The sequence below is a fragment of the Mustela lutreola genome, chromosome 9, assembly GCF_030435805.1.
Source record: "Mustela lutreola isolate mMusLut2 chromosome 9, mMusLut2.pri, whole genome shotgun sequence".
NCBI classification, from domain to species: Eukaryota; Metazoa; Chordata; class Mammalia; order Carnivora; family Mustelidae; genus Mustela; species Mustela lutreola.
In genome coordinates this window covers 140,263,992-140,287,210 of record NC_081298.1, presented here as the reverse complement: position 1 = coordinate 140,287,210, position 23,219 = coordinate 140,263,992, and the positions used below count along the sequence as shown (strand labels likewise).

General features: G+C 49.3%; 1 protein-coding gene across 3 annotated transcripts in view; it reads right to left on the bottom strand.

The window, feature by feature from the left end:
- Window positions 1–23,219, bottom strand: part of MBOAT2 (membrane bound O-acyltransferase domain containing 2) — a 114,576-nt gene that overhangs the window by 5,474 nt on the left and 85,883 nt on the right. For all 3 annotated transcript variants that reach the window (XM_059132703.1, XM_059132702.1, XM_059132704.1), the window contains 6 exons: window positions 15,581–15,636; window positions 14,306–14,360; window positions 8,503–8,686; window positions 4,469–4,661; window positions 4,020–4,123; window positions 914–978 (listed from right to left, as the gene is read on the bottom strand). In XM_059132703.1, the coding sequence (XP_058988686.1) occupies window positions 914–978; window positions 4,020–4,123; window positions 4,469–4,661; window positions 8,503–8,686; window positions 14,306–14,360; window positions 15,581–15,636 (657 nt within the window). The remainder of the gene's footprint in view (window positions 1–913; window positions 979–4,019; window positions 4,124–4,468; window positions 4,662–8,502; window positions 8,687–14,305; window positions 14,361–15,580; window positions 15,637–23,219) is intronic.

Below are 23,219 nucleotides of genomic sequence, written 5' to 3'. Positions count from 1 at the left end.
TGGGGAGACTACATGGTACCAGCAAGTGACACTCTCCTACAGTGGGTATTTCCAGGGATAAAGATGCTGAACTTGTCACAAAATAAAGGACATTCCCAAAAAAGACAGCTTGATGCAGATCAGTGCTTAGAGCTACACCATCATGGTGCAAGATTTCATAGAAAAAACATGAGGCAGAATAACAGGTCTCACTAGGAATAAGGAGGCAGTCACTGGGAGTTTCTGTGTAATTTCCTAACTTTGTCCTTGACAGATGTTGCTCTGCTTGGGCTGCCTGTCTCTCTCCCCATGGCCATGTGACGAACACCTATCATGGATCCCGGCACCCATAATCCCTTCCCTACCCCCTGCCCGCGCTGCCCCTACTCAAGCTCCCTGCTCTTCCTCCCTACAGGGAAGGGCACGTGTAGGTGACACTGCCCTGTTTTCCAACAAGACTGTGGACTCTCTGGCTACAGGAGCTGGGTCCTTCTGTCGGACTCAATCTTGCATCCTGTGCCTAACATGCAGAAGCATCTGTCAAACTGAAATATCTTAACACTGGAACTGTTCCAGAAAAATCTAGGGCGTCTGTAGCGCGGTTGTGTAGATACTTTGTTTTTACTTAACCATATCTCTGGGGAATGGGAGAAGGAGGACACTGGTGATGCCAAACCCCAGAGAGATGGCGGAGAGGATGGACCGAGAGGCCAGCGAGAGCTCTGTTCACTGCTCAGCCGGAACAGTTCTCATATTTGATATACTCACGCTTCGGAACACTGTTCGCACTGTTGGCAGCGCTTCCTGGTTAACACCAAGGTCACAATATCACTCAACACACCATAAACTTAATCAAGAATTGGAGCTCAGTGAAGCCTGACCTCAAGTACCAGACGCCATAGCACAGCTAACGTCTGTTCCTGAAGGAACATACCTTTTGAGCCAAAGAGCTGTCTGAATATTCCAATTATCAAGAAACATCTTGAAACTTGTTGACATCTGAAAAACAAAAGAACGTTTTTCTTTGGCCCATGAAATGATGACGCTTGAAATATAAGTAATAACATTTTATTGTGCTGAAATTAAGTTACTTGACATTGATGACAGGGTACTGATTTCTTTCCTTAATACTGCTTTTCTAACATAGTAACATCATGTGTGAGTGGAATTCGTTTACTGTAAAAGCCATCTACGAGATGAATTTTTCCTACATGTTCACATTTCCTCCTACACGTTAGCAGTGATCGGGGTTGTCATCGAATTATCCCAGACATTCCTGATAGGCAAATGACCGTTCAGTGACCGTCCAGTGGCGCTCTCACCGGGGACGGGGTGTCCCATCAAGCCACCGTCTCTCAATCCCCTCACCTCCATGTCTCTCTGGCCACCACCTGTGGCCACCGGGAACCTTGGCGTCACCTTAACTGCCATCTTCCCAGCTTTCTAGCCTCTCCATGCAAGCCTCCCCCATAAAAGCTTCCCCTTGACCTCAGAGGAACTCCCGGTTCCCTCCCCTCCTCTTCCCTCTGTCACCATCTCCTCCTTGCAACTTCAGTTCTTTTCCACCATTTAAAGCCCATGGTCCGTTTCTTAGTCTCACCAAAATCCTGGACTCCTCACCCTCTACCATATTTTCACACTGTCTTCAAATACTCTAACTGGTAAACCTGTGTCAATCTCTCCATTTTAAAACAAAATTAAACAAAACAAAACTCCTCCTTCAATCACTTGTATCCCACAGCGACGTCATTATCTCCTTCCCTGTACAGGTAATAGATGCCTAAGAGTTGTATAATCTGGCTTTTATGCCTATCCCTCCCTGGACACCGTTACCAGAATCATCAGAAAACTCCCATGTGGTTACAGCTGCGGGCACTCGTGAGTCCTCCTCTCTCCCCACACCTCAGCAGCGTCGAACGCGGGTCGCCATTCCCTCCTTCAGAAAAACGAACTTGACTCTTCACTTTCTCACACCCTGATTCTCAACAAGGGCAATACTGCTCCCAAGACGAGAAAACCCGGTTCTTGGGGGCAAAAAGTCTTCCTCTTTTCATGTATAAACACATGTGTACATACAAGCACATACGCCGATATACGGTACGTGCAGTACTGAGTTTCATGGAGGCTTGCTTAGGAAGAACATGTCTCAGAGTGTCCACAGAGCAGCCATGATGAACAGGAAGTTAGAAACCTGCCAAGTATCTGTCACTCGGTTTCCACACTTACCTGTTTTTCCTTCCCCTTCCCCATTTGATTACTGACATTGTTCAGAGAATTTCAAAGCACATACCAGACACCTTATTTCACCTATAAATAGTTCAGAATTTATTGGACTTTTAAAAAACCAAGATTAGACCTAACAGAACTAATTCTTACTCCTTAATATAATCACCTAATACTCCCTTTGTGTTCAAATAGCGCTGAGTATTTGAAAACATGTTTTTCTGGTTGGTCTGTTCACTGGGATCCCAAGAAGGTGCACACAGTGCATCTGGCTAAAGCTTCCTTGAAGCCGTAACAGCCTCCCTCTGCCCCCCACTTTCCCATGTCATTTATTCTTTGGGGAAAAATGGGTCATTTCTCTTCCAGAGTCCCCCACTTCCAGACCTGGTGTTTAACTCACTTCTGCGTGCTCTACACTCCCTCTAAACTGAGCAAGATCGAGGACCCAGTCAGGTCTAACCGTCTCGGCAAGCACTGAGGGACGGTGCTGTATTTCCTGGGGCGTCACGTCCACAGGCACTGACTGACTGTCCCACTTCGAGAGCCTTCAAGGATGCGAAGGTGCCCAAAACAACTGTCTCTTGACCTTCTACCTCAAGTTCTGGTCATCTCTCTTGTTGGAGTAAATCTCTCAGGCTGGCAAACCTTCTTCTGGTTTTGCTGCTCTCTCTCTGGGTCCTCCTCCTCACCTGCCCGCCTCTGCCGGGCCTGAAGCCCAGGTGCTCTGGGGAGCGCGGTGGGGGTGGGAGGCGGCTCCCAGCCCTTCTCGCTCTCTGCTCTCGTGGCTACTCTCATGGTTTCTCATTTCAAAGCCTGAAATGCTACGTGCTCACGGTTCCCCAGTTAGGATCTCCAGCTCGGCTGCTGTGTGTCTGCTCATTTACTTGCTTGCTGGACAACTTAGTGAAGTCTGAAATCTGAACGCATGGCAACTTTCCCTTCAAACCTGTGTCTGTTCTTTGTTCCTTCTCCCAGTGAAAGGCGTCACCCACAAAACTGGCTCAGCTCCGGTCTCTGGTCCTGATTCTCACTCTCTCTCTCTCGCTGAGGCCAGGGTAACAGCGAGGTGTGCTGAGTCTCTGGAACGGTGCTCCCAGGTGTTCACGACTCTCCAGCCTCACTGGCTCTACCCTGGGTCAGGTCACCATCACCTTGGATTAACACAGCACCCTCCTAACAGACCGCTCTGTCCCACGAGGGCAACTCATTCTGACGCAGGAGATCCTTCCAGACCACAGCCATGATCATCTCACTCGTCTGCATAAAACCCACCCACAAGACTCCAAGGCTCTTATAAGACCTCCAAACTGATAATATGGCCTCTGAAAGTGTCTGGGCCTGCCCTGGATTTCTGCAGGCTCATCTGTCACCAATCCCCACGTGAGCCACACGCCATTTCTCCCCCACTCAGGACGTTCCCCTCTCCTCGGAGTACCTGGCAATCTGGTTCTTATCTTTTCAGACTCAGCTTGAGACCTTAGTTGCTTCAGGAGCCCTCCGGAGCTATCTCATCTGTGCTGGAGCCTATCTTGTAGCACACACACACCCTCCACCTCTCTGACTACAACCCGTCCTTCTGTGCCCCATTGGCCCCCTCTAGTTTATAGCCATGAGGGCCCAGATCACCCAGATCTTACTCAATGGACCCTGGTGCCTGATGCACGGGCCGATCGATGATTGAGAGATATTGGCTGAATGGAAGACCTGACTATTCGTAATAAAAAGCCTTCAGTATCTCTGGGAACATCACATCATAACCCATAAAAGCAAAGTATGGTATGTAAAGTATCACAAGGCAACTGTGATGATTGACTAACCTCTATTTGTTGAATTCTCAAATTGGAAATCAAGTCCCAGCGAGCTGTTCCATTTTCATCATATCCTCTGAAACCAAAGCCCGCAGCATTATTAATAGCATCAGCTGCAGTAAACAAAGTGAAGAGAGAGTTTTAAGAATCCACACAACAATACACCATGTTCTCCCAGAAGGTACAGGTCATTATATACTAGGATCTTTTTAAACAGTGGATTTATTCATTCTTATTGTTATCTGATATAATAGTTTGTAGCATACCCTAACGGTTTCTAGGCTATTCCCTTGTATTTAGGATATGAGCTATAAAGTTTGTTTCTTGTGACGGCTCTGGTTTTTCCCATCGGTCTTTAACCACAAATCCTCAAGAGGGCGCTCTCCCCGCTAGCTACCGCGTAAGCTGTGCCTCATTGGATCACCGTCCAGGGTCCAGTCCATTCCCAGGGGACTCACCTAACGTCCATGCAAAATAGTATTTGGGTCTGGCAGCCAGAAGAGAGATATAGAGATAGACGACTTTTGTTGGCCATGAAGCTGTAGCTTGAAAACGCTCATCGATGTTATACTCCACGGGTAACGTTTTAGAGATGGTCAAGTGGAAGAACAAGGAGAGTCCACAGACCAAGAGCTTCTGAATGACCGCGACCTCAAAGAACAAGACAAGGTTTCGTAAGTCTTATCTGAAACCCATCTGACACACCACCACCAGATTAACCTGCATGAACTCTGTAACTCTCCTCAATCAGGCTGCTCTCGGTGTCCCACACCCTCAGGCTCTCCCCGCAGGAACATGTCCAGCCTTCTAACTGCTCCCTCTGGACGGGCTCAAGTCACACTAGAAACCTCAGTTTGTGTTTTCAAAGCTTTCAGTTAAAAAATACCTGAAAGCAAACCCAGGCATACAGGTGTGAATATACAAAAATGATCACGTGAATAACTTATGGCAGCGGATTTCATATTGTACACACACACACACACACACACACACAGCATATTTTTCCACTGTGCGTTTCCCTATATTTTCCAAATGCCATGTATACTTCATGGACATTATTTTTACAAAAAGCAGTTTAATGCATCTCTTGAAATCTGAGAGTTCTCTAAGGCAATTTTGTTCACAAATGATAAAACCAAAAGAACTACACAACTAAGAAAACAAAAAGATTTACATAAAAGACTCTGGTGGAGGAGGGGAAAGGGCTGTTCTTTCTAATATCCTGGTAAGGTTAAATCACCTGAAAAGAATCCAACTCATGGTGTTCTTGTATTTTTAGTAGCCCAGAATACTTCAGTCTCAGTCCCAGCCAAGGGAAAGAAACAGGTGGAAGGAGGGAAGGCTGCATCCAGGTAATGGAGTGTAACTGAACACCAGGATGTGGAGTGTCCTGCCTGGTAGTCTAATAATATTCAAATGAACGAATCTGCACATGAATATTCATTAAGTACCCAGCACCTGAGGCCTCTTTGCGGTGGCCCTCATTCCTGCTTTCCTCAATGTTTTTTTAAGCTTTCTCCAGTCCAGTAAGGCTACCTCTTCTTCACCTCTCCCCCCAAATACCTAAGCTTTACATGTGAGGTTTAAAACAGGTAGAGAAAAAACTGTATTGTCAAGGCAGTGAGATGAAAAAAAATGGTCTCACAAGGCAATCGAAAAATTGGGTGTATCGTCTTAATGACACAATGGGCAATACAGTGGCCATCAGACTAGACAGGCAAGTTTCTAGGGTATCCATTTAAAAACAAAAATTAAAGTAGCGCAGATCTGATCTCAGCTACCAGGTGGCGCCCAAAGGCTGAGGCAACGTGGGAGCAGGTAGTTAGGGAGGCCAGGTGGGCCCCTTGGTTCCCACAGCCTCCCTGCGTACTAAGGGGGCACCCTTCCAGCCTTCCAGCAGGAGGCTGATGTTAACACTTAGGGAAGCTGAACCAGAGAAGATCCAGGCTTAGGGACACGGGTCCAGAGTAGGGGACTGGCTAAGAGTGCGAATGAAAATGGGGAGACTCTGGAGGAAGCCTGCAGTCTGAGAGGTGGGATCCTCAGCCCCCAGGCGCGAGCCAGCTCCAGAAACCTGCAGTCAAGTCTGTGCCCCCTTATAAGATGGCAGAAGACTGCCACTAAAAGGCTATGCAGCCCCAGAGAAAAGTCCTCCTGACATCATGGCCAAGACTGACAGATGCTCCCCAGGACCCCCCCCCCCTTCTTGCAAATGATGGAATTTTTATTTGGGCACGTCTAGCTAAAGACCACACGTGACTGTCCCCTTCACAGCTGAGTGTGGCCACGTGGTCCATGCAATGTAGACAGCTCCTGTGGTGAACCAGCTTCCGCCGTGGGAATGGGGGATCACCCAAAGGAGGGCAAAAACAGGGGAGAGCCTGTTGGATCCCCAACACATGCAGCCGCCATGTTACCCACGGGTCACTGACACTGCGGATGCCCTGGCAGAGACCTTGTGTAAGCCCTTGTGATTTGGGTCCTTGTTTCGGCACCCAAACCCGTATTTGATTTAAAGACAATCAGGAGGTCCCCAATAAAAGGGCCACTGGCGACCCGACTGTCCTACTTTGGATCTGAAGAGACCACACACTCCAGTGAGGCACAAAGAGCTCCAAATGCCTTTGAGTGGTTTGTAAGTCACCACCATTTCTGACTGCACGAACCTTACACGTAGGGAATTTAAACCAAATATATGGTAAGACAGGGAAATAACAGATTAAGAGTATCTGCCATTGCCAACAACCTCTGATTTAGGCCTACAACCCAAAAGAGGAAAAGCCGCATTTCATAAGACTGGATCCCATACAAATTCAGGGTGAGGCAAGAGAATATATAAATTTGTATTATGCTTTATTGGGATTTGAGTTACTGCCACTCAGAAGTTTATACCACCTGAAATTCTCCAATTATTTTACAACATTGATTCCTAGCTTTTACTCCTCTTTCCAGTATTCCAGAATAAGATTCTAGAATATTGAAGCTATCTATATTAATCCTTTCTTTCTCCTGTGGCAGCAAGATCTCTAAAGGGTTAAGTGGTCATCCTGGAGACACAAAACTGTCAATGGAAGAGATCTGAATGTACTCGATTTCAAGCCTGAAATTCAAGCCCACATGACACGGCATTTACCAATGAACATGTAACCAGTAATAGAAACTATGAAGACAAAAGCACCTTTTTGGTACAAAACACAATGAGTCATATGGCAGCAAAGAGATAAAATAAGAGCTTTTGTGAATGAGTGTGCACTTCCTCATTCACGCTTCATTTTGTAATAACTTAGAAAGGAAGGTGATCCTTTGCTCTAAGCCCCACATTCAGAAAAAACATACCAGCCCCCGTTTTTGACTCAGAGACTGATAGACCCAGGCGTCGAAGGACTTTCGGAGTCTACCAGATCACGTCCGCCAGAAACTCAGCCTCCACAGAGCCTCAGGGCCTTTCTTTCTTTCCTTTTTTTTTTTTTTTTTAAAGATTTTATTTATTTATTTGACAGAGAGAGATCACAAGTAGGCAGAGAGGCAGGCAGAGAGAGAGAGGAGGAAGCGGGGTTCGATCCCAGGACCCTGAGATCATGACCTGAGCTGAAGGCAGAGGCTTTAACCCACTGAGCCACCGAGGCACCTGAGCCTTTCTTGATAAAGGAGCATCTACCCAACAGCTCAGAGGAAGTAAAGCTGACGGTCGGCTGTGAGGCCACCGGGTGCGGGCACCGGACTCGGATCACCTGGGTCTGAATGCCAGCCCGGGACATCTTGGCCAAATCCCGCAGGCCGGTTTCCCACCTGTTAAGCGGGGCAGGTAACAGCCCTCCCTCGTGTTGTGAGGCCAAGAGAGTGACTACGGGGTGTCCCCAGCAGGGACCGGCCCGTGGGAAGTGCCATCAAAGTGTCAGCTACTGTTAACTGTGTCACTGGGGGGAATCAGGAAAACTTTTACGGACAAGGTGCTATTTGATGTATGGCCTTTAAAGAGGAGTGAGATGTCAACTGGCGGTGCCGGGAGGCGGAGGGAGGTCAGGACAGGAGGACAGAACACTCAGAAGTGCTGGAACATGAAAGGCGGGGAAGGAGGAGGCCTAGGAGACCAGGCTGGGTCAGTTGCGGGCAAACCGCTCTCTTGTAAAACCCTCCGGAACCGTAAAACATTGTTCTCACTGAAGAACTCTGCACTGCTTCTCCTATTTTTTTTTTTCTAAGATTTTTATTTATTTGAGGGAGAGAGAGAGAGGGAGAGAGGAGGCATGCCCAGGGGGAGAGGCAGCCCCCCTCCCCGCTGAGCAGAGAGCCCGATGCGGGACTCGATCCCAGGACCCTGAGATCACAACCTAAGCCAGGGGCAGACGCTTAAGCGACTGCTGGCGCCGGGGGCTGCGTTGTGAAGTCACTCTCTTACGACCCGTTTCCAAGACACGGCGCGTGCACACCGCGAAGACCTCCGCGTCTGGGAACCAACACCCCTTGGCGCCCGCGGCTGTGGGGAGCTTACGTTGGGAGACGGCTCGGCTCTGTCGCCCGGCAGGTCCTCCTTCCCGGCGGCGCCCGGCGGGGCGCGCGGGTGCGCCCGGCCCTCGATGAAGGTGATGTAGTCCCTGTAGGAGCACAGCGGGCCGGCCAGGATGCCCATGAAGTTGCAGTTGTAGCTCAGGTACTCCAGGAGGCTGGGCATGCGCCTGCGGGGAGAGCACAGCGGCTCAGCCGGGCGAGCGTGACCAAGACCGCGGGGACCGCGCGCCCCCCACCCATGCCGCTCCTCCAAGAGCCGCCCTCCGGCCTCTGTGCGCCACTGCAAAGGGGCCCCACCGAAGCTCTCATCCCAAACCGACCTGAGGCAGACAAGCCCGGGCCTGGAGAACTCGGGAGTGGCCAGTCACTCGCCCCACAATGACCCCCGCCTGCGCAGATTGCGCGTCCACGGGCCCCACAGCCTAGCGACACCACAGTGGACAAAGCAGAGCAACAATCTGCGTTCAGAGCTCCCACAGCAGGTGCAGAGCAAGTAATAAAAATGTGTACAGTATTTCAGAGGCGCAGAGTACTACAAAGACAAGGGGTGGTGGTTATTATTATTATTATTACAGTCAAAAGCCAAAGTCCTCCTATAAGGCAACATCCGAGCCGAGGCGGGAAGGGAGGGAACAGTGTGAGTGACCGGGACAAGTCTTCCTGGCAGAGGGAACGAGGAGTGCGAAATCCCTGAGCTGGGGCGCGTCCAGCAGCATGGAGGCCGGTGTTGCTGAACCAGGGAAAGAGTCGAGAAAAATCGGAGAGAACGGATGTGAGATCATCGAGGGCTCTCTCAGAAGCTACAGAAGGAACTTTGGCCTTTACTCTGAATGCGGTGAAAAAGTCCAGCAGGGTTTTTTTAAAGACCTATGTTTCCGAAGAATCCCTCTACCCGAGTTTGGACAGGTCAAGGGTGGACATTGGAAGGCCGGCCAGGAGGCCACTGGGATCTCCCAGCAGGAGGCGACAGCACACGGGAGCAGCGAGGGGAGGCAGGCCCTGTGCACGCCCTGGCAGGGCAGCCTGGGGGCTCTGCCCAGAGACTGGATGTGGGGGCAAGACGGAAGCGAATGAAGGATGCCCTGCAACGTCTGTCATTCAACTGCTCTGAGGTCTGTCCAGATGGCACATGGCATCTCACAGTCATGGAGCTTTCTAGTTCTTAATGCAGGGAAACGGGTAAAAAATACTTAGTAACACAGGAACTTCCGTAGACTGTATACATCATCATATAGATGAATTAGCAGTCTACATCTTTATTTTCTTTTTCTCTTCCTTTTTTTCCGAGTATGTGAGATAGACAACAGGGGAGAGGCAGGAGGAGAGAAATTTTTTTTTAAGATTTTATTTATTTTTTTGACAGAGGGAGATACAAGAGAGGGAACACAAGCAGGGGGAGTGGGAGAGGGAGAAGCAGGCTTCCCGCTGAGCAGGGAGCCCTAAGTGGGGCTCGATCCCAGGACCCTGGGATCATGACCTGAGCTAAAGGCAGATGCTTAATGTACTGAGCCACTCAGGCGCCCGGAGAGAGAATCTTAAGCAGGCTTCATGCTGAGCACAGAGCCCACCAAGGGTCTCAAACTCACGACCCTGAGATCGTGACCTGAGGTAAAATCGAGTTGGACACTTAACAGACAGAGGCACCCAGGTGCCCCTCATTTATTTTCCACCAGCAGCTCCATTTACTAGTAAGCCTGCTTCCCACCGACAATTATAAACTATCATAACTAGAAGAACAACTCCACCTGAGGACAGGAAGCAGGTTTCTAGAAGATGTTACAGCCCTTCCTTCCTCTCTGAGAAGTGGTTTCCTTAAAAAGCACAAACCCTCTCTGGGGCCAAGAAAAGCTGACAGACCCCCTCACATGTAGCTTTATAAAAAACAACAAAAAAGAAAACACTGCTTCCTGCCCATCTGATACTAGCGACATCACTACTTAGCCAACACTCCTTTTTTAGATTTTTCCAGAATTACCCTTCTACATTTAAAGGAATTTTGAGCCTTACATATTTTCTCTTCATGGTTCAAAACTGAGGAGAGAAAATGTTGCTGGCAGAGCTTCCTCTCGCATGTGTTTCTGGAATGCTGCACCAGAATGCCTTCTCACTGCCTCGAAGGCTGGGGAAGCGCCTTCACGCAAAAGCCACAGAAGAACTTCCTGTGCTCCTGGGACAGAGCTCTCGCTCAGCACCAATTACTTCAAGCCCCCAGACAGTGTCAGGCGATCATGGCACAGCCCAGTGCCTCCAAGTCAAACTATGTATCAGAGTTTGCAAGGACAGGAGATAAGTCTGAACCATGAGAGCTGGCCGAAGTAATTTCTGGCTCAACTGTCGTATCAAACGACAAGTCACTGTAGGTACTAAGTAGATAATTATAATGCTTGCAGTTAAAATGAGAATGAAGTATAACCATATTTCATTTATGACATTAAAGGAAAGGTTATGACATATAACCAATATTTCATTTATGACATTAAAGGAAAGAATCATCCTTTCATTCCATTAAGTATTTATTTGGAATCAACTCCACAGGTTCGAGCTTCTCGGCACTACGGACTTTTTGGGACAATACTTCCTTGTTGTAGGGGGCTGTCCTGAGCACCGCGACATGTTTAGGACATCCTGGCCTCCACCCACCAGATGTCCGCAGCCCCTCCCCCTCCACCGTGACAACCAAAAATGACTCCTGCGGGGGCACAAGCACCCTCGTTGGTGAACCGCTGTTGAGGTGATGAGGACAGAATGATACATGGGCCAAAGTTCTCTCCTCACAGAAGTGTGTACTAGAAAGACAGAGAGAAGGACAATCCAAATACCAGACAATACCAGACAGTAATATATATTGTGAAGAAAAATCAAGCATGGCAGAGGACAGAGAGTGACAGCGGGAAAGGCGGTTTCTGACGAGGATCTCTGTGTAGTTACGAGCAGTAGAGCTACTAGTTCTTATCAGGTCTTGAACCTGGTGGTCCTAAGTGCTGCTCCCAGTCAGCTACAGGAAAAGCCGCTGTGGGTTTTCCCTCAGAGAATAACCTAACCCCTCTGGCCGCTGAGTGGAAAGTAGACGGTGGGGGGCAAGGAGACAGAACTCTGGGGTGCCTGGGTGGCTCAGTGGTTAAAGCCTCTGCCTTCGGTCATGATCTCAGGGTCTTGGGATCGAGCCCTGCATCAGACTCTCTGCTCAGCAAGGAGCCTGCTTCCCTGCCTACTTGTGCTGTCCAATAAATAAATAAAATCTTTTTTTTTTAAAGATTTTATTTATTTATTTGACAGACAGAGATCACAAGCAGACAGAGAGGCAGGCAGAGAGAGGAGGAAGCAGGCTCCCCGCTGAGCAGAGAGCCCGATGTGGGACTCGATCCCAGGACCCTGAGATCATGACCTGAGCCGAAGGCAGCGGCTTAACTCACTGAGCCACCCAGGTGCCCCAATAAATAAAATCTTAAAAAAAAAAAATAAGAAGAAGAACTCTGAGTCCTGCCGGCGAGGCTGTTCCAGGAGACCAAGTAGAGAGTGAGGGCCCCGCTGGGCCGATCTCGGTGGGAGTGGTGAAAAGCCGGTCAGATCAGGGACAGTCCGATGTCATGGTCACATGAGAGACAGATCTCCAAGGAAGAGTGAACTTGTCAGTGGAGAGGGTCTGCAGTACGAACACGTGAGTCTGCCCAAGTGCTCACCCTAAGGCCCTGTGACAAATGGTGCCGCTGTGAACCTGGCGGGTGGCGGGCTGCAGGGGGGGGGGGGCAGAACTCGGGAGTTCTGTCTGGAACGTGTTCTAGCTGAGACGCCGGCTCGGATCCCCGCGGGGACACTGAAACGAGCTGGAGCTCAGGGGACAGGTGGGAGGACCGTTACAAGCCGCAAGTACATGGACAGCGGTTAGGGCCAGGGGACGGAACGTGGTCCCCAGAGAAGATGGAGCCGTCCAAGCCTGTGCCTCGCAACCACGAATACTTAGGGGTGAGCCTCGGAGGGGGAGGATTCCGCGAAGACAGCAGGAAACAGCCAGAGAGGCAGGAGGAAAACCAAGGGCGGGGGGGGGGATTCCCCAGAAGACGAGAGAAGAATATATCCACGGACGGTGCGGTCCGCTGGGTCGGACGGTGCGGAGAGGCTGAGCTGCCGCGCACCGAGGCTGCCTGTTCCACCCCCCGAGGCTGCGGGTCCCCCTGAAGCTCGCTGTCCGACCAGCGGTGGGGACGGACCCGACTGCGGGGGGCTGAGGAGGGAAGGGCGTGAGGACGGGGACAGGGACCTGCATCTCTCACAGTCTCGCGTTACAGGCTGCAGAGCAATGCGGAGGGAGCTCGAAGGGCAAGCGAGGTAAAGGTGTGTCTCCTCTCAGCACGAAATGATGGAGAAACGACGAGCGGCCATGCAAGGGACGGACAATGGAAGAAGCAAAATCCTCGAGTTGAAGAGAAGCGGCTGGATTCAGCCCGAAGTGAGAAGCTGCCTCAGGCAGGCCAGTGAATCCTCCGTGTGGGGCAGAAAGTGGAGTGTTTGCCACAGACGCGGGCAGCCTGGCAGGTTCAGTGGCAGCAAAATGAAGCGGAGCTGCCTTTCTTTTCTCCAAGAAGCAAACTTCGCTCCAGCCCGAATGAGTGCGGGGAGGGGTGCTGGGAGTCGGAGGAAGGAGCACACAGAAGCTGGGGGGGTGCCGAGAGGGACCGGGGTGGGAGTGGACAGGACAGACGCAGCCGAACTCCTGGCAACACGAAGGCCCTGACTCTACACTTGTGGTAACGCACTCACAGCAGGTCCAATCGGCAATGAATGTTTTTCGGCTCTGCTTTCCTCCACTGTGTCGGTAGGCAGAGAGTCGAATTTAATAGGGCTTGGGGTTTTGCCAGCTGGGTGTGTGGGAGGGCAAGGCAGAAACGGGGGCAGAGTGTCTCCTAATCAGAGGTGACAGGGATGGACAAAGGGCGCCTGAAGATCACAGAACCCAGATCAAGGTCATCTCTCACGGACTGTGCATATTCAAGTGCACACTTACTGGTATGTAAGTACTGACTGCAGACAATATCAAAGTAAAATAATCTTAAAGATGGGGAAAGTATAAGAATATTCCCAAGACATGCCACCAAAAGTGAACATTCAGGGCAGGGTCCGTCCGCTATCACACACTTAACCTCATTCTTCTGACCGCCATGATCTGTTAGTTCTAGATTCACAGAGAACAAGGCGCTTCCTAGGAATTTTTCTTTAGGTAAAACGAGTATTCGATCTCTAATTAGATTAAGATAGAGCCTTCCAAGAAATCAAGATATTCCTTCAGTTCGTCAACAGAGGACTGTCATAAATGAAGTAGAAACCTACCCAGAAAGAATTCCTCAAACAATACTGAGATCTTACTGGTTCTTCATTATCTCAAAGCACGGCATCTATGTGCTGTATTACCATGTCTTAGCCCAATTCCTGCCATCAAGTTGTCGGTCTATAAACAGAAGCAGCGATGATCACTCATTACCTCATGGCAGACATGAGGACTGTCTTCAGGGAACTCAGAAAATCACAGGAGAGACAGAAAATTTAGTGATATCCATGATACATAAGAGGCACGTGCAGGCTGGTATGTCCAATGTACCATGGGAGCCTGAGAAGGCACTCGCAGCCTAACCTAGCAAGATCTGGTGTCAGGGCGGTGTGCGGAGGGGGGAAGGTTTGGTTTCCAAAGTCGGTACCTCCAGCACGATGAGTCAGTCTTAGCCGGGAGAGTAAAGTGCATCCCAGGCAGAGACCGCATGAACCAAGGCTGGACACAGTAAGAGGGCACGTACCTCACAGCTAGACCCCTCTGTGAGGATGTCAGCTCTTCATCCTTCCGAAACATCCCTGAAAAATAAAAACAGGTACCTTTATCAATTATGGTTTCCAAGAAAAGAATGGCATTTTTCCCCATTCACACTTGCACAGCTTTTATCAATGGAAATTCAAGCTATAATCCCAATTTTTGAATAACTGGTTCCTTTCTTTCTCATTGCAACACAGGTTCAGTCATATCAAAGGAGCATCATGGAACCCAACTCATCTAGGTCTGTAGGAGATAAATAACACATGTCAGGGCACAAACCTGACCCTTCTCTAGAGGAAATTATTATTAACTTAAAAATTCTAAAATGCTAGCATATTTAATAGCAAACACTATGACTTTCAAAAGGGGGCATTAAGATCTATTATTAGATGGCTTCAATGACTAATCGGTATTAAGGGCTAGAAGCTCAACATGAAGCAAGGAATGATTTCCTTACCTCTGCGTGACTCTGAGGAATGAAAACTGGACTCATATACCTTCTCCATCCATTTCTTTACCTTCTCTCCCCAAAGAGGGGATAGGATTTGCAATTACACAACCACTTACTCGATTCTAAGCCCAATTTAAAGACCAAAGGAGGACTAAATTAAGAGGCAAACACCATCCTTAAAAATTATTTGTAGGTCTTCCGTACCAGAGGGTACAGGACAGGCGATGTATACAGTGGGGCTAAACGTCCCGTGCCAGAAGCTCCCTGGGCCACTACAAGTGATGGGTCTCATGGGGACGCTCCTCCAGTCTGTGAAGAAACCAGAGTCGAAGTTGTGACTCATGGCCCAGACTGTTAGCATTTCCTATGGCAACGTGTCCATCCACGGAAGACATAAAATCCGAACTTACAAATATTTATGCTAAAAACAGATGTCACTGTGTGTATACATTAAGGGATAAGGGGCATGGGGAAAAACATTCAAATATTAATAAAAATGTGACACAAATGAAACAGGGACTAATAACACTTGACTCAGATCAAACGTCTATTTCCTTTATATTTGCCACTAATGTGGGTCCTACAGCGGGATCCCATTCCTTTACACTGGTTTTGTCACTGGATCAAGTGTGAAACTGAGATGAAACACTGCAGAAAAATAAATACACTTTAGTGAACCTATGCAGAGTTAAAGACTCCCCTCTCTGACTTCCTCGAATACAGAGTGGAAAGCGAGGGTCGTTTCTCAGATGAAAGTACATTTGAATAGGATTTCTTTCAGTGACAAAAAGTTAATTTCTAAATTCTTACCATCATGAATTTCATAAGCCAAACTAGTGATCTTCTGGGTAATTATCATCATTGGGCTGTGACAAAATAAAAAACACGTATTTAAAAGCAGAAACTTAAAATAATACTTATGATGTATGAAAAAGAGTTTCTTCTGCTTATACAACTACAAAATGCTGACTTTTACAACACACAAAAAGACCTTGGAGGGATTTCAAAGAGATAGTCCAGGGGCTGCTGTGTTTGGGGAAGGTCCAGGAGGAAGGGGGAAAGGAGGGAAGAAAAGACAGGACAAGAGAAGGGGAGGGCGTGGAAGGAGGCAGGCAGACAGAGAGCGGGAGGGAGGAACTCCTTCCGGCTCAGGCTCCACCCGCGACCCCGACCCCCGGGGTAAGCAGCGCCGCCCGGCCCCTCCATCGTTGGAGATAGAACAGAGGCTGGGGGGAAAGAGCCCCAGGCATCAGGCATGGCCCTGGCTTCTGGGTTTTGACTTTCCAACATACCATGCTGCCTTTTGCCTCAGCTGACATGCAGGTGGAAAGTGAGTTGGGAAAAGGGGAAAAGGTAGAAAATTAAGAGGGGGGGTGAGAAATGTAGAAGAGCACGGGAGGGACGGGGGAGGGAGAAACAGGACAGCGTCCAGCTCGCTGCTCTGGGACCCCCAGGACTAAAGGCCTGTTGAGAGCCACCCTAGGGACAGTGCCTAAAGCACCCTTTAAAGACGGCTCTGAGTGATGTCAAGTTAAGGAAATGGCAATCTTTTCTCCATAATTTAGGATGTGTAATGGCATGGATAGCTTGGACAGGGAGAATACGTAAATCCATGTAAGAAAGCCACCAGCATACACATTCATCCTTTACTACGTTAGCTTACAGACACTCCTATCGCAGAACAACTAATCACAAGGAATTCATTTATATTTTTGGAATTTCACTAAAACCAGGAAATGCCGTGTTGCCTACAAGCAGAGCTTGTGACTCTGCATGCTCGGAGTCCGCACGGCGTCCACGGCACCAGGAAGGCAGGACGGGCCAGCCACAGCGCAGCAAGCAGCGGGAGGAGGCCCAGACCCCACCACTGAGACCCGGTGCCCTCCCGCTGCCCCACGCTCGGAGCACGAGGCTGGCCAAGGTCTGCTCTGCCTCTGGACAAACACAAGCATCCTTCAACGCGTGGCCAAGATGGACGCCCTGGGAGGCCATGAGATGCTCAGAGCCCGGCGCCTGAGAACTTACAGCTCCTTCTCTTCACCCAGCAGACAAGATCTCTCTCTCTCACACACACATACACACACTCACACGTGTCAGAGGACAACTGCTCTAACAGTGCACAAAGGAGGGGAGTCCCCTTGGGTTCCCTGAAAAGTCAGTTCTTCCTCCTACACCGCTCGCTCTCGGGAGACGAGCCCTCAGCCCACCGCTGCCCCAGCCTGCTAGGAGCACCCAGGAGCTGTGTCAGCCTGCAGGAGGTCTCACGGGCCTCCGAGGTTTGCAAAAACGATGATTCCCACTTCCCTGGGGGCAGAGAATCACTTTTGTCATCCTGCCTCATTCTCACCAAAGAATTATAAAATACTCTTCAGTTCTAAATTCTAATTCCCTCTTTTCCTCAAGACATAATACCAAAATGGCTGGTCAAATAAGGAAGCTTATCCGCACAGTGACATACTAAACTGTTAAGTACAGATAGCTGAGATGTTCCCAAAATACAAATATGTGCTTCCTGTGTACGGGCCCTCCTTGCGCCCCAGTGCCCCGGCCGCAGGCTGCCTCCCGGCGTGGAGCTGGGCTGGGAGAACGGGTCGTGGGAGGCTGTGCTGTTCCATCCGGGAAGCACGTCCCTAACAGGGACGGGAAGACGGCAGGGAGCAGAGCTCAGTGCTCCCAAGTCTTTCCAAACGTTGCTCCATCCACTTGGACCTCTCTCTCTGGAAACGTTCTGCGAGGACGGCTCCTTCTTCAAGTCCCAGCTATGAGGTCACTTCGTACTAGAAGCCCAATGGACAGCTCAACCACACGTAGCTCCTCAGCCACGATGCCCACACCTGCTCTTCATTTAACTCTGGCTTGTTTGCTTCCTTCCAAATATTTTCAGGTGCATGGGTATTTCATTTATCCAATTACAGTGGCTGTTTTAAAACCTCTCTTTCCTGGGGCGCCTGGGTGGCTCAGTGGGTTAAGCCTCTGCCTTTGGCTCAGGTCATGCATGATCCCAGGGTCCTGGGATCGAGTCCCGTGTCAGGCTCTCAGCAGGGAGCCTGCTTCCCCCTTCCCTTCTGCCTGCCTCTCTGCCTACTTGTGATCTCTGTCTGTCAAATAAATAAATAAAATCTTTAAAAAATAAAAATAAATAAATAAAATCTCTCTTTCCTTTCTAGAAAGTCCATGAGGTAAGGAACCAACAGTCTTTTTCACTACTGAATCCCCAGTGCCTAGCTCAAGACATGTGCTAAATAAATACTTTTAAAATGCCGAATACACAGATTCTTCCAAGTGTCCAGTCACGATCTCTCACTCCTTCTACAGGTTGATCACACTCCCTCCTGCCTGTCCACTCTCATCCGTGCTTGAAAGCATTCATCATACTGTTTTATAATTCTTTTGTTTACTTTCCTGTCACCACGAAAGTCATAGGCTACTGAACACCAGGAACAATGCTTTATTTATCTCTGCACCTTCAACAACTGGCATACACAAGGGCTCAGAGAACCAACCAGTTTGCAAAAATGTCCCAACATCATTTTATTTCCTTTACTGGTGATCATTAGCCCTGAATGTTCCCTTTGATTTTAAACAGTCCTGCTGCCTCTGGTCCAACCTGTCATGAAATGGGAACGGGGGGTGGCAAATGTGAGAGTAAAATGCTAGAAGGCAGAATTACTACAGAGAGGCACTGCAGAAGTAAGTTCTAAATGAAAGTCAGGCAGTACTACAGTAAAAGGTTCAGTAAGGCACCAAGAGGTAAACAAGAACTCAGGAAAGTGAACCAGGGGAAAATGAACAGACGAGGCCAACACAGGCATGGGCAAGACCAGGAAACAACAGAGTGAGAGGAAGGAGAACCAGTCTCACCTTACTATGCCGAACCCAGGGTGCAAAGCCAATGCTTCTAAATGAGAACAACTCCAATGTTCTCAAAGAGATCACCTGCTGTGGGTCTTCTCCACAGTGCACTTTGTTCATAAAAACTTGTTTGGTAACAGACATTATTTCACTTATACCTTTACTGACATTTTAACTACCTGTTGATTTTGCATCTGGCAGAACCTACAATAGCTCATCCCTTTCCGGGTTCTAGAAAGTCTGGGACCACTTGATTTGAGTCAGAAAGGCCCTCTGGCTTCCCGCAGGGTGGAGTCTGAGGGATGGAGGAGGGCGAGAAGGTGGACGGAGAACCTCCACCGAGTGAGCTCTGGGTCGTGGGTGGAGCCACCAGCACCATCTACATGACGACATCACTGTGTCTGGGTGGACGTGTATTTACCCCTGCTGGCCCTCTTCCAAGAAAGTGGGAAAATATGGACTTGAACTGTTCAAAATAAATACTTCAACTGATGAAACAGCTTTAGGTAACATTTTTTTAAAAGCCCTCTCTTATATAAAGAACTAATAGCACTATACTTCTTAAAACAGAAAAAAAAGGATGCAGAAGTTAACAATCATCTATACGCATCTCTTTTGTCTCTAGAGATAATGAGAAGAAGAGGAGTTAGTTCTATCACACAGAATTCAAGCACAGTTAATAGCTGAGTTATTAGAAGATGAATACAGGGCGGGCATTAAGGAGGACACATGCCGTGATGAGCACCGGGTGTGACACGCAACTAATGACTCGTGGAACACTACATTGAAAACTAATGATGTTTTATATATTGGCTAATTGAACGTAATAAAAAAAAAATAAAAGAAAATGAATGCTACGAAGAATAGTCACTTTCTTAACTGTCCACCATCCCTAGAGGACGCCCGCCCTAAAGACCTGTGCCTACTAATGCGGCAAGCACCTGCCAGGTCAAAGGTCAGTTTGCCACTGCAGGGTGTGAGTCCCCTGGCAACAGAGATGAACTGTCATGTCTCCGCCTTAGTCATCTCTTTCCTCCACAAAGAGCAAACCCTGCAGCCAAACATGCCCCACACCCTGGATCCCGGAATCCAACGGGAGACGAGCCGGAAAGGGCGAGCCACGCTCATTCGTTCCCCTTCCTCCCTCATGCAGAAACAGGTGCTCAACGAGCACCTACAATAAACCAGGCGCTGGAGACACAAGATGCAGGTCTCGCTGCCACCAACCTCACAACGGACCGGACAGAGATAAGAAACAAATAAACAGATCAATGCATAGAAGGCCAGATGCCACTGAGTGTGGGGCATGGGAACGGAGCAGGGCAGGGGAAGAGGGATTGCCGGCACAGCTGTAATAACCAGCCTCACCCCGAAGGTGACATTTCAAGCGGGAACAAGCGGACAGCTTGTGGAGGTAAGAACGTCCAAGAAGGGGGAAAAGCAGCTCAACAGTCCTCAGGCAGAAATGTGACTGGCCCAGGGGGAGACAGGACCGGAGCAGGTGCGGAGCAGGGACAGGTGCAGAAGCTGGAGACAGGGCGGGGCAGAAGTGGGACCCAGAGGGCTTCAGCAGGGGCGAGTGAGGATGGGCTCCGTCCGAACCAAGCGATGCATGAACTGGAGGATTTCTGGCACAGAGTCACCTGGTTTTAAATGGACGTGTTCCAGCTCTGGGCTGACACAGACTGGGGAACCATGGCGGGATAAAAAGGCCAGGAGGGGATGGTGGCGGCACGTGCAGTCTGCGGTGGAGCCCAGCTGTGGTCAGAGGGTAAAGAGGCAGCGTCAGAAGACGATCTGACCATGGACTTGATGCAGCGCTGAGACCCGAGGCCGCCAAGGTTTCTGGCCAGAGCAGCTCCCCAGGAGGATGGAGGTAGCTGAGTATAAGCACAGGAGGGTAGGGAGGGGCCGTCCGTTTCGGGCATGTCCGTGTGAGGGGCCTCCCAAACCCCTGGGGGAGGAGCAGACGGGGCCCGGGCAGCCACACAAGTCAGAACAGTCACCCGAACCCCACCACCAGAGGCGATCCCTGCGGGAGCCTGGAAGCATTTCCCTGCCCCCCCTCAAGTTATTACGTAAACCATCAAGGTAATGATGCCACCGCGTAGACGAAATAAAGCAGCAGTGTGACGGTATCGTGACACAGCAAGTGTCTGCTGAAACCTTCCTTTAGCAAACACGGCAATCTGCCAGGAGCGCGACCTCTGGGGGGCTTTCTCGTTGCAAGGGAGATGACCAGGTACGCGAATAACCGCGGAAAGAAAGTACCACGAACCAAAGGAGGCGTTAAAGGAACGTGTGCAGAGATGAGACAGGGCTTCGAACGGGGAACCTGGCATCGGAGCCACGTGCCCTGTGCCCACACGGGGCACCCCGGGCACAGGGAACAGGCTGCACAACAGTTCCGAGCGGAGAGCGGGGCCGTGCGGCACAGCCCATGGGAGGCTCAGAGCCTCGAGAAACCCGCAGAGCCCCGAGAAGGGTCATCAGAGTAGGCTGCTCCGCGAGCGCGCACAAGAGCGGAGAAGGCTCAGGGAAGGTGGAAGCCGGACCAGTCAAGCCGCCTAGAAACCTGCCGCTCTCGGTAACTTGACCGACGGCAGCTGGACAGGAGGTTTCTTCTCACCAAGCCTAGGTCAAGGTGAGGGAGATGCTCCCTCGGGATGAAACAGGACCCACGGAACATTAAGTTTCAGCGGCTAAATAATTCACATCCGTCCCACTTACAACACAGTTAGTGGGAGCCGTGTGACAGGAGGGTGAGGGGGATGAGAGTGGGGGTGGGGGGGGGGCTTCTAGATTCGGCACAGGGCACAGAAAGATGCCTACAATTAAGACTCTCAGCTTGAGCAAGGCTTTCCAAAAGGCGTGCACGCAGGGCATCTGTCTGGCTGCTCAGTCGGTTGAGCGTCCAACTCTTGATTTCAGCTCAGGTCACGATCTCGAGACTGTGAGATCAAGCCCCGTGTCGGGCATGGAACCTGCTGAAGATTCTCTCTCTCTCCCTTGACCTCTGCTCCCCCGCCACGCCCCAAATAAAAACAAAGCAAAACAAAAGGAGTCCATGTGACAATCCCACCTGTAACTTAGACCAAGGAGTCTGTCCCTTATGCTGGACAGGACTGTCACCTACGAAAAGTACTTCGCACCTAGTGAAAAGTATAGCACATACTCAATAAATCCTAGCTGAGTAAGTGGTAATACAATGTTTGTTAAGAATGTGATACTACGTGATTCGCTCTAAAACACATCCTTAATTTGAAATTATGTCATGTACCTCTCTTTTGGTGGATGCATGAAGGTACCCCTTCAGCACTACAAAAATCGACACACTGCAATCAGAACTCATTACCTTCCTGCCAGAAAAATCTGTTCTCGCTTCTGTCTACAAGCTGTCTACAAAGAATGCCAGCATTTGCCTTTCTTTCTTGTGTCTCAGTACCATTTACCGAATAATCAAGAAGGGCTTTCCCCATCCCCACTGGATCTATAATCCCAACATTTCTATTCTGTACCCTTATTTCTCGGATCCCATGGGTCTGTTTCTCTCCTCTGGCTTCATGGCTTTGTCTAATCCTGTGTCAATCCTGTAATATTTAAGTGACTGCTCCTTAACAGTAGCATGTTTTATACTGAAATAGTTACTCTCAAGCCCTTACACTTCTAGAAAAACTTTTCAGTTCATCTCATTTCCCTCAAGACCCCACCTTGAGCTGCCTTACACCTACAGATTAATTTGAGAGGAATTACCATCTTTGTAATACTAAATTTTACCATCTGAATCACAAGATGTTTCTCCAGTTAGTGTTCTTTTATATCCTACCATAAAGTTTTATGGTTTTCTAGACAGAAGTCCTGTGTATTTCCTTTTACATGTACTCCTAGACATATCATAGTTTTTAATAATTGCTTGTGAAACTAGGATCCCTTCTCTATTGTATCTGCTAACTCGTTATTGCAGATATAAAGGGAAGCTATTTAATTATTTTATACTTCTTTATCTATTGTCTTTTTTTAAAAAAAGATTTTATTTATTTATTTGACAGACAGAGATCACAAATAGGCAGAGAGGCAGGCAGAGAGAGGAGGAAGCAGGATCTCCACCGAGCAGAGAGCCCAATGTGGGGCTTGATCCCAGGACCCTGGGATCATGACCTGAGCCAAAGGCAGAGGCTTTAACCCACTGAGCCACCCAGGTGCCCCTGTATCTATTTTCTGAGGCTAGCATGAAAGTCAGCCTTCCTGTGAAAAGAAACTTCTATTAAGAAGTGAGTCCCTTAAGGGCGCCTGAGTGGCTCAGTAGGTTAAGCCTCTGCCTTCAGCTCAGGTCCTGATCTCAGGGTCCTGGGATCCAGGCCCGCACCCGGCTCCCTGCTCAGCAGTCAGCTTCTCCCTCTGCTCCCCACAACCCCATCCCAACTTGTGTTCTCTCTCCAATAACTACATTCTTTAAAAAAAAAAAAAAAAAGTGAGTCCCTTTATCTGATCGTTTTAAACATATCTTGATCTCATGGCTAACTACACACACACACACACACACACACAGTCACACGCACACACACGCACGCGCACAGTCACACACACACGCACAGTC